Source organism: Carica papaya, chromosome 5 (assembly GCF_054855325.1).
Source record: "Carica papaya isolate Zhongbai chromosome 5, ASM5485532v1, whole genome shotgun sequence".
NCBI classification, from domain to species: Eukaryota; Viridiplantae; Streptophyta; class Magnoliopsida; order Brassicales; family Caricaceae; genus Carica; species Carica papaya.
The window spans coordinates 10,085,326-10,103,093 of NC_142313.1; the positions used below are offsets into that span (position 1 = coordinate 10,085,326).

General features: G+C 31.9%; 1 protein-coding gene across 1 annotated transcript; it reads left to right on the top strand.

Annotated features, from left to right (window-relative positions):
• The first annotated feature begins 14,563 nt into the window (after positions 1-14,563).
• On the top strand, positions 14,564-15,405 carry LOC110808392 (auxin-responsive protein SAUR32-like). Its single transcript, XM_022033883.2, has one exon. It carries the CDS (start codon positions 14,773-14,775, stop codon positions 15,127-15,129), a length of 357 nt encoding a protein of 118 aa, XP_021889575.1. The 5' UTR covers positions 14,564-14,772; the 3' UTR covers positions 15,130-15,405.
• The last annotated feature ends 2,363 nt before the right edge of the window (positions 15,406-17,768 follow it).

Here is a 17,768-nt window from a genome sequence, read left to right on the forward strand (position 1 = left end):
CCGCAAGTGGCGGCGATTCGCCTCGGGTTGGCCATTTTCGACCGTTTTCAACCACGCTTGCATCGGTCCCCGTGATAGAACAACCCTAGGGCCCTCGGTGGATAAAAAAATCACGAAAAACTGAAACTTACCGGCAGTGGTGCTCTCGGGTGCGGCGGCTCCTCCGGTGTGAGCCACGTTTTGATGTTTGGCTCCGATTAACCTGTAGAGAAAAGAACGGTGATCACAGTGGTATAAAATTTGTATCAAACGGAGGTTGGGAAGGGCCTCATCGAAGGTAAAAATCGAGGAGGGGCGCGGCGGCGCCGCTGGGTTTTCCAGCCGTTTGGCCGGTGGTTTGGCTCCGGTTTGGCCATAGGCGGACTCAGCGTCGAAAAACGAGCAAGGGGGAGAAAAATTACCTTGATCGGCGGTCGAAAACTTCCTCGGTGCGGCGGCGGGTGACGGCGGCTGGCTCCTCCAGCATCTGGTTCTTCTTCTCCGACGAGCACTGGCGGCTAGGGTTTCTTTAGTCAGGTGTGGGTGGGGGTATTTATACCCTTTGCCTTTTAATCTTGACCGTCTATCAAGATTGAATCTGGACCGTCCGATCGCGATTTAATTGGGATTAAATATGGGTCGTTCATCGCGATGCAATCTGGGCCGTCCGTGCCTGATTGAATCTTAGCCGTCCGTGCGCGTGGATCTGGGTCGTCCATGCGCACGTTTGATCTGGGCCGTCCGTGTGCGCGGGAACGGATCTAGGCCGTTCGATCGCGCGCACGCGAATCGCCCACGTGGCCCGTTCTCTGGTCAGCGTTGCCTTGCCACGCGACGCGTTCTGGTTGGCCGGGGCTGCTGACCGGGCCGCTGACGTGGCTGCTGACGTGGTGCTACACAACTTTTCTAAATTGCGTTTTGACCCCCGGTTTTCGATTTTCTTTTCAAAAATACCCACAGAATCCAAATTTTCACCCCTTTTTCTCAAAATCAATTTTAATTAAGTCCAAATAATATTTTTACCCAATTTTATCATTTTTATTATTTATATTTTTATTGAATTAAATTAAATTAAGTTAAATAAAAAATTAAATAAATAAATAAATAAAATTTTTATTTTTTTTATTTGGGTGTTACGCGTACAACTTGATCATCTGCAAGTCATGCACCTGATTTCATCTTCTTTAATCTCTGTCTTCGTCTCCCAGCCTACATCTTCTTGTGCATGTTAAAGGCAAGCAGTCTCACCTTCACTTTGCCCCTACTACACATACGTCAAATTATCACTTGAGTTAGTTCATGCAAATATTTGAGGTCACTTCCATTGATGATCTTTTTGTTTCTTTTAATAGAATTAAGTTTTGGGTTCAAATTTATCAGAGTAAAAAAGGTCTGTAATCAAGGCAAGCAACATGCATAATTGATTTTAAGAGTGGGCAAAGGAAGCTTCAAGCAAATTAAGTATGGGAGCTCATATTATAAAGTTAGGATTGGAAACCTGGCACAAATATTTGACACAAGTGGATCCCATGTTGGATAATGTGAGAGTATCATAAAAACTTACTGACAATAAATGAAAATATATGTTACAGGTTCCAACATTCAACATTTTCTCCGTCTAATATAGGACGTATTTACGTAATTTAAAATAAAAAAAAAAAAAAAAAAAAAAAAAAATGGTTTGTATGGGAATCGCAGAATAATTTTAAATGAGGAATGTGTGAAATTAAGCTTTTGGGTGTTAAAAAAGAGCTCAAGTTTCCACAGCTCGACCTATACAGAGGTGGTCCTAAGTGAGAATAAATTCTTTGCTTTCGAAACTTTCAATTCATTTTAAAATTTGAAATTGAATTCACAATGGATAAAAAGATTCAATTTATTTTCAGACATTACAATTTTTAGTATTTGATACCCAAAGATCATGGGTTTTTGGATGAAATTAAACATTAAATATCCTAACCCACAGCTTTCAAGTCTTTCACTGTCCATATTATAGGCCCAATGTTTTGGAAAGTCCATTTTCCTAATTGACAAGTCTATGATGAAGTGGGCTTAATCCTAAAAATTTTTAAGTTCTAAGGTCGGACCTCCTTGTGTAACATTTAAGGCCCAGATGAGATCAGGTCGGTCCACTTTCTTCATTTAATTTAAAATATTTCAAGTATTTATAAAAGTGTACATATTGTTAAATGAAGTAATTATAAAAATTAAAACACAAGCTCCAACTTGGGGAGACTAAAATATATGATCGTAGAAACAAGATTTTGGTCGTTGTATTCGAGTTTTTACTACACCTACGAATCAGCTGGAAAAATACTGACCGGCTGGTAAAATTCAAAAATCATGTGTGTAAGTGTAACTAGAAATTTTAATTATTAATTAATTATTCTAATTATTATACGTGCAAAAAATGGGAAACTATGTTGTGTTTTTCTTTTTCTCTCAAAAGCGACCACCTTCCCTTCCAATAAGCTGTGGAGTGGGAATTCCATGTGAGTAAGTTTGTATTAATGCTGGACTTCCATAAGCCATTATACAAGTGTGCATCAAATAATCATGCAACATGGAAAAAAGAGAAAGCAAAAGTCAAAATGATGATTATGTATGTGTATATATAATGTTTGTATTAAAACCCAGTGGAGAAGAATAATAAAAATCCATGTCAAAACATCTCTCAAGATCCTAAAAGATTAAAAAAGTGCATAAAGTTATTTGCTTTCTTCAAAAAAAAAAAAAAAAAAAGCAACTACACTCCCACTTTGGGTGGTTTTTCCATCCCCCACTTTCTTTGACTTTGGCATCTTTCTCTCCACCTTCCACCTTACCCCTTCACTTTCCCTTTTCTCCTAATCAAATATTAATTCTATCTTGATATACCTCATTGAATTAAGAAAATATAAAAGCTATCCTATCAGCACAAACACAATTAATTTGGGGGTACATCAACCGCTTAAAATACTTTCGTTTCTAATACATACATGTTTAAAATATTTTCTTCTTTAATACATAGATGATTCGTATTACATTTTTTTTTAAGAGAAAAATAGAAAATGCATTCAACAAGGCAAGTAGGAAGCATCGTGCACAGTGAAAGAAACCCAAAAAAATCAAAAGGTTCTAAAATACAATATTATATATCTAAATTGTAAAGAGCTCGTACGGCAAGAAAATGAGCAACCAAATTACAATCTCGAGAAATTCAATTAGCATAAACATATTAGAAAACATAAAAATTAGTGCGAAAGTCCCCCTCAACCTATAGTTTTGAAATTCCCATTTGCAAAGCAAGTTCTACAACAACTATTATAGCTTGTGGGTCAACTAGCTCCATAGATATAGGAGAGAAAAGGTGTCTCATGCCAGCAAAAAACACTTTGCTTGTAAAGTCATAACACACTAGCCCAAAACTCGTCTAACTATAGGGACCAACAGAAGCATCACAATTCAATTTATATATCCATTATGGTAGTGATATTCTCACGAGCTAGTATAGTCAATTGAGTGTCATACAGTTCATTAAGAGATTCAACATGGCATGCCTTGTCCAGTTTAATAATGAATAATTGAATTTTCTAAATCAAGATACAAGAAGATAGTCATTCGCTAAAGTATACCCATTGATTTTCGCTCCACCAAATGTTCTATAAATAATACATAAAACATGTGATTGAAAGATGATTACTAGTAAACAACAATGTATAAATCCATTAAAAAAAATTTAAAAATACATTATTCATGAGACAAAGCATATTGAATTTCCAGGTATACCCTGCATATGGATAACTTTTGAAATAAATGCTCTACTTGCCCATCAACCTCACCACACATAAGGCATATAGTATCAATATTGAGTCATTTTTTAGCTAAATGAACCATTACATACAACACATCTAAAATCAATCTTCATACCAAATATTTTATACAAAATAGCATACACATTTCATAATTTCCTCTTGTAAAGACCCAAAACTTAAAAGAAAATAAAGTCATAAATTAAATACGGAAGAGAAATAATAGAGTTTAAGATTTACATTCCTCACACAATAATTTAGAATATCCAATAGGGTTACAGAAATGTCCATTCTAAAAGAACAAACGAAAATCAAAGAAATAAACAAAAGACAAATAACTGAGCATTATAGGATGACCTTCACTACCTTTTGAAGGAAGTCCGGGTGGTAAACTATTCACAACCCTCTTGTTGATCGAGATCTGGATCTTGGTCCTCTTGATCTAAAATAATTAATGAAATAGTGAGCTACACTAGCCTAGTAAGAATATCACACTACTCACCAATACAGTGAAGGTTGGTAAAAATCATAAAAACAACCAATTGAGCTCTTGATTTAAGAAAATTTATTTATCATAAGAAAAATCATTTATTGCATATTTTTACCATTGTGAGATTTTTAAAATAGACCTATAGAGACAATAACCCAAATAACATTCTAATATCATATTCAAGTGAGTAAGAACAATAACTTTTTCCTTTTTTATTTGGCTACTAGTATCCCTGGGGATTTATAGGGATGTTCCATTATATGTGAACCAATATCCAACATTAACTAATTGGCCGTCCCCATACCCCATCCGTATGAGTACCAAAAATATCATCCCTCAATACTCTATCCAGTATGAGAGTGAATCGCGCCGTCCCCATACCCCTTCCGGTGTGAGTGTCAAAAATACCATTCCTCGATATCCTGTTCTGTATGAGGCAACGTTCACAGTAGGGCTCCCTATGTACCCGACCCGTCCACCATCTCTCAGGATATCTAATAAGACAACCATTCATTAATTCACATAACCAAGCAATTTTTCGTTTGCATATTAATTTTTAATTTCATAAATTAACCGTAAATCACGTAAGACAAGTAATAAATATATGTCAAGGAAGCACAACTGAATCATTTAACATTTCAATATATTCTCATGTATTTAGGTAAAAGCAAATAATCAGTTACACATGACAAACAAATAAATAACTAACCAGTTCTGCCTCCATTAGTAACCTGTAATTATTCTCAAAGTTTTCTAAATTATACAAAATACCATATTATCGATTATTAAGTTTCAATTCCATAACTGAGAATAAAGTGAGAAATTCTTAGCCGAATTAGTGTTCGAAACACCGAACTTGCTACTGCACCTACTGGCAGTCCCCAAGTTTTTTGAATTTTTCTGTAGATATTAAAACACGCTTCACATCCCTAAAACTACCTTAGAATCCAAAATCGGTAAAAAAAATACTTTATAGCCAATTTTGGGATTTTGGCATGACGGCACCACCGTGCTTTAGCGATGGTACCACCAGTTCTGGCAAGCTACCTCGACTTGGCCATTTTTGATCGGTTCTGGTAGGTTTTGGCCCGTTTTATATATATCTCTGCTAAAAAATATATTAGGGGGCCTCGGTTGGCCGAAAAAATGAGAAAACATAAACCTAACGGCGGTGAGATTTTTCGAGTACGGTGGCTTCACCGACTCACCTACGCGGCTGGGAGTTTTTCTTCGGCCAACCTGTAGAAAACAGAACAGTGAACACAACCGTAAAAAAATCACACGAAACAAAAAACGAAAAAGGGCTCATCAGAAGAGGTTGCGGGTTTTGCCCGCGGCAGTGCGGCTGAGATTTGTCTGCGATTTTTTGCTTACCCGCCATTTCTTTTAGTCTGATTTGGCCATGGGGGTGCTTGGAATCAAATTCTGAGCGGATAGGAGAATTTTTACTTTTTTTAAAAGTTGGAGGTAGCTCTGATGTGGTGGTGGTCGGTAGTCGGCTCCCTTCTCCGGCGACTGGTTCTTCTTCTCCGGTAGGAGGCTGGCGGTTAGGGATTGGGTTCAATATGATGCGAAATATTTATACCCGTCTTTCATTAATCTAGGCTATTCATCGTACTTGATTTCGATCATCCGATCGCGTTTAAAGATGAAATGAATATGAACCGTTCATCACGATTTGATCTCAACTGTTAGATCACGTTTAAAAAGAAAATGAATCTGGACCGTTCATCGCATTTGATCGCGATCATCCGATCGTGCCTAAGGAGGGAACAGATCCAGACTGTCCACGCGCGCCGGAACGCTTCTGGGTTGTCCGATCGCAGGGCACGCGGATTACTAGTGTGGCCTCTCATGTGTCACCGAGTCAGCGTGCCTTGCCATGCAGCGCGCTCCGATTCGTTGAGACCGTTGACTGGGCAGTCTTACGTGGCAAAATTTTCTTTAATTGCGTTCTGCCTCCAGTTTCTGATTTTTCTTTTAAAAACACCATTTGGACCCAAATTTTCTCCCATTTTTTCCAAAATTGTTTTCAATTTTATTCTCAACCTATTTTTTTCATAATTTCACATTAAACTAAAATTTATTGATTTAAAAAATACTCTTATACATTTTTAGAATGTTAAAATTAATCCCGGACCAAATTGCAGGCTCGGGTATTACACCTCCAGTTCAAAGTACGACATAGATGGAAAAAATCTCATAGAGAAAAAACATCATAGTGGAAGGCCAAATTGATATCATGTTCTCACCAAGCAAACACCATTGTATTCACAGGCCCACATAGACCTATTAAGATATATATGGCGGCTTAAAGGTAGACTCAAAATAGCATTACCTTCACAAGGTAAAAAAAAAAGCGAATATATTAGCATAATATTCCACATAGTTGTATGAAGGATCATTAAGTCAGAAACCATGGATATAATAGTGTTGTTTGGGCATGATGTCAAAAGTCCCCATGGATGTGGTATTGAAATTCACTTATCCTCTCAAACACGGATGTTATATCCATTCTTGATTCACCAGTGTAAACGACCATTAAGTATTTTTTTACCCACTAAAATGCTCCTCCAAGTATAACTAGGTTTCTTCTTAAGAGTGGCATTCCCAAATTCCCATTATGAAAGTATTTTGCCTTCAATAACTTAAACAAAAGAGAGTTTGAATCCATTTGTAGTCATCATGCATGTTTAGCCAACATAACCTTGTCAAAACATTGAAATTCTCATAATTGAAGATTGTCTTGATTTGTCTTGCAATTTAGATCACACAATGGTAGATAATTCCCTTTTTTTAGTTATTGATTTATTTTTTCTTTTAGAACATGTCTTATCACCATTTTTCCAATACTAATTTCATAGTTTCAAATATGAAATTATATTATGAAATCTAACTTTTTTATCACTAATCATTAATTAATTTTGAACACACTCCTAATTATGGTAGCTTTATAATCATTTTTTTCCTTCCAACTATTAAAATCTTTCTCTGACGTTAGTGTATATGTATTTAATTCTTCTACAATCTTATACTAAAAACAATATTGCGAACTAAAAAAACACACACATAGTAATTAAAAATTAGATATAGATTTTTGAGGATAAATCATCTTATAAGTAATTCTCGTGACATCATTAACGTATCTACATAAGTTTTCCTACATAAACTTATAAATTACTTGATAGAGCATAAAGTGACAATTATTTATTTTTAATAAAAATATATAGTTCAATTAATTCGGTGGCACATGTACATTAATACTAACATAAGTTCTTAATGAAGATACACGTAATATAATTTTTTAAAAATGATAGATATGACGAATAACCCACAATCCCAATCCACACCCTATAAAAAGAAGTAAAATATACATTATCTAGCCAAAAAAATAGTTGATATAAAAGAAACAATTATGACATTCTCATAAAACGGTTCTTAATCATTTTTATATGACTTTAATGTATTTAGACAACTTTTTATTCTTATATCAAAATCCTAGTCACTTTTTTTCCTTTGCCTCCTTTGTTAAAACTCTTCTCTGAAAAAAACTATTGTTATTTACCTTTAAAAATATGTAGCCTCTAGGTTTAATCCTTCAATACTCAATCCTTTATTATTTCATAAGTAATCTCATATCTAGTAATCTTATTGCAAATATTAAAATTTATATTTTTTCTAGTAATAAATTTAATCTCTTTTTCGATAAAATATTATTTCTTGTTAATACAAGTTAGTCAAGTGAAAAAGTAGTCCAATGTTATTATAATGGTCCTAAAAAAGAGAGGCGAGTTTTCTTATACGTGGGTGAGTGGTGTTCCCAGAGGGCTAGAGGGTAGTGTTTTGTCCTGGGTGGTGGCGATGTCATCTATGTTAGGGGTTTGACTTTTACTTTCATTACTTTTTTCCTATTATTTCTATTCCTTTTTACTCTTCTTTTCAGTGTTGCCACTCTAGGTTTTTTCTCTATTATGTGTTTTTTGAGGTTTGGTTTGATTAACTCTATAGAGCTATTATAGGTGTTTAGGGTTCAAAAACATAGTGAGTGGTTTTAGTTTCTTCTTGCCAGTGGAAAAATGTGGCATGATCATCCTAATTATCTCTTATTCAATCACCTAACTAAATCACAAGTATCAAATGTGTTTTGCTTAATGGGTTTGCTGCAAATAGAAAAGAGTTTTAATGGGTCAGCCCTAACTGACATGATGAGAAGTCTAGAAAAACCAAGAAAAAAAATGAAGGCTATCTATTTATTTTTTAATATGACAAAGAGAAAGATCTCAAAAGAGTGTAGCAAAGTGCACCATGATAGTTTAAAAAAGTTATACTCTATTTGGAACTAATAGATGAGGGAAGGGAAACACCCAATTAAAATCCATGCTACAAATTGAAATCTTAGGTTGAGTTTATGATTGACCTTAAAGTTCATAATAAAAGAGGTGGCGTAAAGTTGCACAAAGAAGATAGGTGATCCTATCATTATTAATGAAAGTGTTTTAGGAGTAAAGATTATTTTTTTAGAGTACAAGTCTCTTTTGATGTCTGAAAACCATTATTAAAAGGAATGTTAATTAAGGTGAATTGTTGAAAGGAATAAATTTCTTTTAAATGTGGACTTCTGCCTCCTTTTTATTATATTTTTAGGCATTTAGAACATAATATGAGATTCTATAGAGAGAGAGAGAAAAAAAAAGAGAGAGAGAGAGAGAGAAAGAGAAAGATGAAGATAGGTTTGAGGCTTGGTAAAGCTAAGGTTTGCAGATGATTTTCGAGTATTAATGTATGGAGTAAATCTCTGGGAGTGAAAGACGACAAAGGAAATAAATGCAAAAGAAGTAGAGGAAATAACCACAAACACAATGGTCGTTGGAGAAATTTAAATTGTTACAAACATGTGTTAAGAGTGATGATAGGGAAAGGAATTGCAAAATGGATTTTGAGATTTTGAGATTGGATTATCACATATTCATACAACTACTTATGCCATTTAGGTAATTAGCTTGTTATTGTTGTTATGATTTTCTTGTCATGGAAATATTAATACGTTCATCACATTCTAGTTTGTTTTTTAATTTCATTAGACAAAAGAATCCTGACAAAACATATTTGGTTATTGAGAATAATTGGTCTTCATTTTGTTTCTTAATTTATAGTTAGTTATATTTTAGGTATATATCGTCTACTATCGTCCTTTTTAGTATTCAAATTAATTATTTCTTAGCCATTAACATATGTAAAGGATGGATGTATTCTTGTTCTACTAGTAAAATGTTTTTTTTTTGTTGTAATATTAATAAGATGTAGTAAAATTAGGTTAGAAATTAATTTAACAGTAATTGATATTAGTATAACATTAAGCTTAGGTTTAGTAACATAATTAAAACTTAAAAGACTACACTTAAGCATAATCTTAATGTATACCTGGACATTCATTTTGATATTGCTTATGACGTTTTCATTCATTGCATGATTAATTTAGTGTTGCTTGTAAAATGTTGAGGATGGCTATAAATCTACATTTTGGTTGAATTCACTTTCTACTTACATTTAGAATGTCATATGTGGGTTCTTCTTTTAATTTATTCATTTCAATGTATATACTGTTTAACATGATGTAAGAGCATTTGACCTATTTACTCATTTGTTTTTCTTAGTTTTATATATTTTTTTTCTTAATAAAATGTTGAATCATTTAAATCATAGGTTGACACAGATAGGAAGCTTTAAGTTTTTAGTTGTGAATGACAAGGAGATTTCCTTCATAAATTCGGATATTCATAAATTAATTTATCTTTCCCATAATAATATATGTAGCCAACCTTTGTTAGAGATAGAGGATCACTAGAAAGATATGTGGCAAAAATGTTATCTTAGTTAAAAGATTTACATTTAATAAATGGTAAAAGACTATTTTTAGTTGTACTATTAACAAGATACAATAAAATTAGGTTAGAAACTAATTTAACAATAACTGATATTAGCATAGTATTAAGCTTTGGTTTAATAATATAATTGAAACTTGAAATCCTATACTTAAGCATAACCTTAATGTATACATGGACATTTATTTGATATTGCTTATGATTTGTTCATTCATTGCATGATTAATTTGATGTTGCTTGTCAAATGTTAAGGATGGCTATAAATCTTCATTTTGGTTGAACTCACTTTCTACTTCTATATAGAATGTTGTTGGTGGGTTCTTCTTTTAATTTATTCATTTCAATATATATATATTGTTTAATGTAATCTAAGAGCATTTGACTTATTTAAGATGAAGAGATTCCCATACTAGCTTGTTTAGTTTTATTTTTTTCTTCTTAATAAAATGTCGAACCATTTAAATCATAGGTTGACACAAATAAGAAGCTCCAAGATTTAATAGTGAATGGTATGGATATTTTGACCATAATTTTGGATATTTGGAAGTCAATTTATCTTCCCATAATAACATTTGTAGCCACATTTCTTCGAGATAGAGTACCACCAGAAAGATGTGGCAAAAATTCTGCCTTAGTTAAAAGGTTTGCTTTTAATGTATAGTAAAAGGCTATTTGTGGTTGTACTGTTAATAAAATACAAAAAAATTAGGACATAAATTGATTTAATAGTAGCTGATATTAGCATAACATTAAACTTTTGTTTAGTAATAAAATTAAAACTTGAAAGACTACAATTAAGCAAAACCTTAATGTATACTTGGGCATTCATTTGATATTCCTTATGACTTTTTCATTTAATGCATTATTCATTTAGTTTTCTCTGTAAAATGTGATGGCCATAAATCTAAATTTTGGTTTAATTCATTTTTCTTCTTATATGTGGAATGTCATTGTCGGGTTCTTCTTTTAATTTATTTATTTTAATGTACATATTGTTTAACATGGATCTAAGAGCATTAGACCTACTTGCTTGCACTAAGTTTAAGATGAAGAGATTCCCATAATGGCTTTGTTTAGTTTTTTTTTTTTTTTTTAAATGTTGAAACATTTAAATTATTGATTGAAATATATGAGAAGTGCTAAATTTTTATAATGAATGACAGATAGATTTCGACCATGGTTTTGCATTTTTGGAAATCAATTTATCTTCCTATAATAATATTTATAGCCACCTTTCTTAGAAATAGCGTACTAGAAAGATGTGTGGCAAAGCTTTAGTCAAAAGATTTAAGTTTAATGCATAGTATGGCAAGACGAGATTCTTTTTAAGGTAGATCTTTTTCAAGGTAGTCATATATTGTTAAAAACAACTTTATATAAATTAATCTTCACTACAATAGTATATCCAAGAAAAACAATGGATTTAGCAAAAAGCAAACCAACTTTATTGAATCTTGAAATGTACTCATTAAACTTTCAAGAAATCCAATGTTGTTCCGAAGCCTCTTAATAATTTTTCAACCTGAAAATAGAATGTACGCCTCGTACAATAATATGCCCCAATAGTTTTCAAGATTAGATGGGTTACTGTGTAGAAGAAAATTGCAAAATGACTCAAACTTAAGTCAAAGATGAATGAAAAACTAGATATCTCTAACTAACATAATCAATACATAAAGTGAAGAGTTCCTCTAAATTAGCATCAACGATTATGTTAGAGGCAAAAGAATGTCTAATAGGTAAATCTCATGTCTTTTTAGCAATGTTAAGATGACTAAATTGAGTTCTTAATTATGAGTATATTTTCATATTTCATAGTAGTGTTTCAAAACCAACTAACTCCATGGTCTTAATTTTGTATTCTTATTGTTGAAGATAAATTTTGTTTCAATTTTGTTATCATGTCTAACATGTTTGAAAAAGTAGCTACTAACATTCCGTCATAACTTATATGCTTAATTTAAGCTCTTCATTTAAGAGAAAGAATAATTTCTTAAGAAAGAATATAGTTGAGTTACTTCAAATTATCTAATAGATAATAAAAAAATAGTCAATTTTATAAACTTATTATGATATACAATGATATAAGTAGAACTTGACTAAAGAAAATGATAATAAAAACAAAATATGACATAAATCAAATGATATAATACTTCCTGAATCAAATGATAACTTAAGTTCAAAATTTTAGTCTCATTAACCTCAATAGAAGTATAAATAACTAGGTAACGAGAAAATAAAAAGATATTGAAGTAATTTTAATACATAATTCATAAATAGATTTTTTTTTTTTTTCGGCATAAAGAGAGTCAAAAATTAAAAGAAAATTAAGAGATCGTAATTTATAAATTGATATTAATCCTAAGCATGTGGAGCTTCCTTTTTTGAACAAAAAAAAAAAAAAAAGAGTTCCAACAATACATAAGATATTCTTAGAGAAATTCTATTCATAGAGAAGAATATAAATTAGTGAGGAATTTTGGTGTTTGTTAAATATTCAAGCTGGCCGAACACAATTTTAATATGGAATATATATATATATATATATAAATATAAGAATGAAAGAGAAATATCCTGGAGCTACTTTTTTTGGCTTCCCAACTTCGGAATCAAGTGGGAAAACCTCAACATCAAATTTTTTACCGATGGGGACGATACAACCTTTTTCATTTTCCTGCTTTATATCTTCTGATCAACTTGATTCTAAAATCGATTTTCTAATCACTATATATATATATATATTCATGCGGAATAAATTAAGTAAAGTACCAGTCTATTATTCACCTTGATTTACCTCAGTTTATTATCAACAAAATATTTTGCCTATTTAATGAATGTATATGGACCAAAATTTTTATATGGAAAATTCAAAATGAAGGGTCAGTGTCAGTCAACTTGAAATCAAAATTTGAAACTTCAAAGTCTTTGATAAATTCTAACACAATGTTAATTGGTCGAGAGCAATCAAGTGCTTATACATACATACATACATACATATATATATCAAGCATTAACTTGGGTCAGAATATTAGTGCTCATATGCATTAGCATCCGGCTGCCAATAAAATATATTTAATTTTTTTTTTTTTTTTTTTAATTTGGAAAAAATGATATGTAATTAATTCCACTAATTGTATACATACATTGTCATAAGCAATCGGATTTATATTTGTTTCCTTGATATTCCAACTTAATAAATTCTATTTGTTGCACTGTTTCCGTTAGTCTGGGAAATCATTTATTTATTTATATTCCCTCATGATTGTTTTTAAAGATTGAAATATAATTAATATTTTAATTTCTCCATTATTATTTAAAATAGTTTATTCATCCCCTCTCCCCAAATAAAACAAAAGAATGGCATCATGTAATTCAAATATATATATATATATATATGTATGTATTACTTTTATCCCAAAAATAGTACAGTAAATCGTTGGTATTAATTAAAAAATTATATATTTATATGGGTAAAGTTCAATCATATTGGAGAATCAAGTTTGTAAAAAGTAAATTGAACCGATAGCATGGATTGGGGCGTAGAGTTGTTAGAATAGACGCTCACGTAGAGTAGTGCAGCTAATGGGCAACGCATCACAAAATTGTAATTATATAGAGCGGAGGGGCATTTATGTAATTTCACACCCCATCTTATTTTATTCTCCCACTTTGTATGTTTCGAGCCGGGACATATATAGTCGCAGTACTTGCAAGGTACTTCCTCTAACAAGCCCCTCCCTGTCTCACTATTTATTTTTTACTTTTGATTCTAAGTTTATTAAAAATATATATATATATATATACACACATATAGGGGTCTTTTTAACTTTTAAGTAAATACAATACTTTGTACATGTATTAAAATAATGATGAATAGAATATTACTGTACTTTTTGTTGTTATAAACAATAATTATCACAAATCATTGTGAATTTTTGAAAATCTTATTTTCATGAATCCTGGATTTTGTTGTTTCAAAATTTTAATCCCTACTATAAATTTTACCTTTTGTGGATTATTTGATTTGGGAATGTGATAAGGCAGTTGGCAGAGACCATAGATTCATCATGTGAGATTTTTATTTAATATAATTATTTCATATATCAAAACCACATAATATTTATTATTATTATTATTATTTTGTAACAAGCAGAGAAGAGGAGTGTGTGTGTGTGTCCGTCGTTGGCATCTTTAGATGTCTACATGGACATGTCCCCCAACCTGCTATTGGCTGTCCCAAACAAACGACACCTCTCTGTCGGCTATTACTTACGTTTCGCTGGGCCCCACTTTCATCCACGTGTCCTTGCCATCATCACTCGCCATCCACGTGGCTTACCCTCTTAATTACCCTTTTGCCATTACTTTTTCCTCATCAATCAATTCTTCTAATCCCACGGCTAATATCCATCCCACTTTGTGTACAAAACCCACTAATCACACTCCTTTCCCTCTGTATAATTTATCTCATTGTTTTTCTGGTTGGTGTATATATTTGAAACTCCCCAACATCTCATGACCAACGTACCTAGTTGCGCTTCTTCCTTCACACCCTCTTCCGGAGGAGTCGTCTTCTGAAATTTTCTGGGGAAGGAAGTAAAAGAAAGCTAGGGTTTCGTTCAATCTGGAAATGGGTAACGGAGAGAAAAGTGCGAGGAGCTTTCACCGGCATCTCGGTCATCACCATAACCATCAAGGGAAGAGCAGTAAGCAGGGAAGAGATGTGCCGAAGGGGTGCTTGGCCATAAAAGTAGGTCAAGGAGAGGAGCAGCAGAGATTCGTGGTGCCGGTGATATATTTCAATCATCCGCTGTTCATGCAGCTTCTGAAAGGTGCTGAGGAGGAGTACGGCTTCGATCAAAAGGGTACAATCACAATCCCTTGCCATGTGGAGGAGTTTAGGTATGTTCAAGGCATGATTGACAGGGAAAAGTCCCTTCATCATCATCATCATCATCACTATCATGTTGGTTGCTTTAGGGTTTGATCAATTGATGTCATCGCCGGCTGACCCAATTACCAGGAATTAAAGTTATTGCGTTTTGATGGTGTTGTGGTGCCATATGCGGCCTAACCCATGAAAGAGAAACGATCAAAATAGCTTTTTTTGTTAATCTTTTGGGGGATCTGTAAATGTTTTTGGGTTAAATAGATTTGTGTGTCGTTTTTTCTTTTTATTCTTGTGATGGTTGCTTGTTTGGTGGTGAATACAAAAGATTTTGCTGCAAATTGAATTTTGATAATAATAATAATTAATCAAGTATGCTTGGCGTCATTGAAACTGCTAGCCGATGGTAGGGCCGTAGTCGTTTTTTTATGACTCCAAATTGCTTTTAAGTCAAATTATCATTGATCATATTTTAAATTGAATATAACAATCCAGATTTTCTTGCCACCCATTTTTATATATTTAGCAAGTTTTTTTTCATACATGGTAAGCCTTGTTTTTCTTGCAATTTTTTTAGGGGATTCGTTTTCAGAGTCAGATTTTTAAACTTTCTGCATAGCAAATATTGAAAAATCGCCATTCAATTTTGTTAAAGAAAGTATAAATATATATCAATTTGTACAGGTAGAGACAAAGCCACAAAAGAGGATCTCCTTGAAATGGAGAAAATTAATTAAAGGGGATTTTCTTTTTAATATTCCAATATGATATACATATACATATATATATATATATATATATATATATGTGTGTGTGTGTGGAGACGTATAGGCATTGAATTGGTTAGGTGACTCGAACGAGTAACGGTCTTGAGATATATAAAAGTTATTATTGTTTATGTAATGTAAAAAAATAATAAAATAAATAAATAAACAACTACCAATGTTATAAAAATATATTTATTGGAAGAAGATTGGTAATGTATGTATGAGTTCCATTTTACTGTTTACGACATTCTTTATAAACACTCAATTTATTTCTAAATTATTTTCCTTCTCCAATTTCAATTTTCTATTTGTTTACTGAAAATAATTAACATTCTTAATTTATGTATGATTTTCATTTGTTGTTTCAAAGGCAATGAAATTTATATATGCACATATATATAAATTGTTGTTTTTGCTAATTTCAAATTTCATTATTCTCATATACGATTTTCTGGGCATCTGTGTGTATAAAATATTTACATTAATTAATTGTTTAATGCCTTTCTAATATCCCCAAATATAAGTAAGTATTGCAGGCCATAAACCTTGATGCCTCCGTCAGGTCATTTTATATAATCATATTTATATGATATCGTATTGTTGAAAGTTTTAGAAATACTATATTATATTTAATTTAAATAATTATAAGTAACAACAAAAATTATTGCCTAAAAAATTGAACCAAAAGTATTTAAACTAAATAAAACAGTAGTTGAATAATAATATATGATCAAAGAATGTTTAAAGAAACCACACAGTAACAGTAGAATACAATTAGTTTCAAAAGGTCCTGCATGAAAAATTAAAAAATAAAAATAAATAAATAAAAAAATTGAGAGTTGTAGGTATTGATGTCAGATTAGAAAGGTACTGAGTGCTGATTATTTATTTATTTATTATTTTTTTTTAAAAAAAAAAAAAGAGTACTCAGTTTGTACGTACATGGCGTACTGTGAGTATTTTAAACACTTGTTTAACTTAATATAAATATATAATTTACTTAAATTAAAAAACTGAAATGACTGGCACTCTTCCATCACAATCTCTATTTCCTGCATTTTGTCAATAACCAAATAATTGAATAAACAATTAATTATGGAGGCAGCTGCACAAACACATGTTGTTTAATGTTATGATTTAGAAATAATCAATCAGCACAACTCAAAAAATTATATGTGATGGTAATTGTAAACATAACTAACTACTCATATTGTGATTTTTATTCTTTAAAAACATTAATATTTGAAAGCTGTTGGCTAGTGATAGATTTAAGAATCGCGGGAGACAATGTCTTTCATCACTACCATCCACTCAAGTTGAAGATGGATATATATATATATGAGTGTCTTAGTTGAATTTTCTTCTTAACCACTCCGCATATGGTGAAATTTGTATACATGTATGTGTGTGTGTGCGCGCTTTGTGTATGTACATATAAGATATGGTTAGTCATATAAAGCATGATTATGTTGTCTTTTCCTGTATGCCCACATTGGAGAGGGTTGTTGTATCAACCCTTAGTTGCTGGAGAATTGGAACTGCATGTCCAATGTCTAATCTAGACATTACATGATAATTTTCTCAAAGATTTTCAATTAAAATGGTTAAATTTTCGTTTAATACTTCAAACAGGAAAGGAAAAACTTTTCTGCTCTCTCTCTTCCTGATTTATATATATTATCCATTAAAGCTAACAAATCACTTATTAAAATACTATACTTTTTAGTAAGGAAGAGAAATTTAAACAATAGAGAATTTTTATCCATGTAAACCTAATAACGTTTCGACATTTTATAGGCAGTAGAAAGGATGAGTTCGTATCTACAAATCACCTGGTGCATAACATAAATCACGATTATATCTAATCCATTTAATAAGCTCATGATCTCTAATTTAATACATAATTCATTAATAACTAGGTTAGCTATCAAAATTTATTTGACTTAGTCTTTTTAAATATGTCAGATGAGC

Bases quoted from the DNA above. Each gene is read 5' to 3' on its own strand.
- LOC110808392 (XM_022033883.2), top strand. From the start codon at position 14,773: ATGGGTAACGGAGAGAAAAGTGCGAGGAGCTTTCACCGGCATCTCGGT.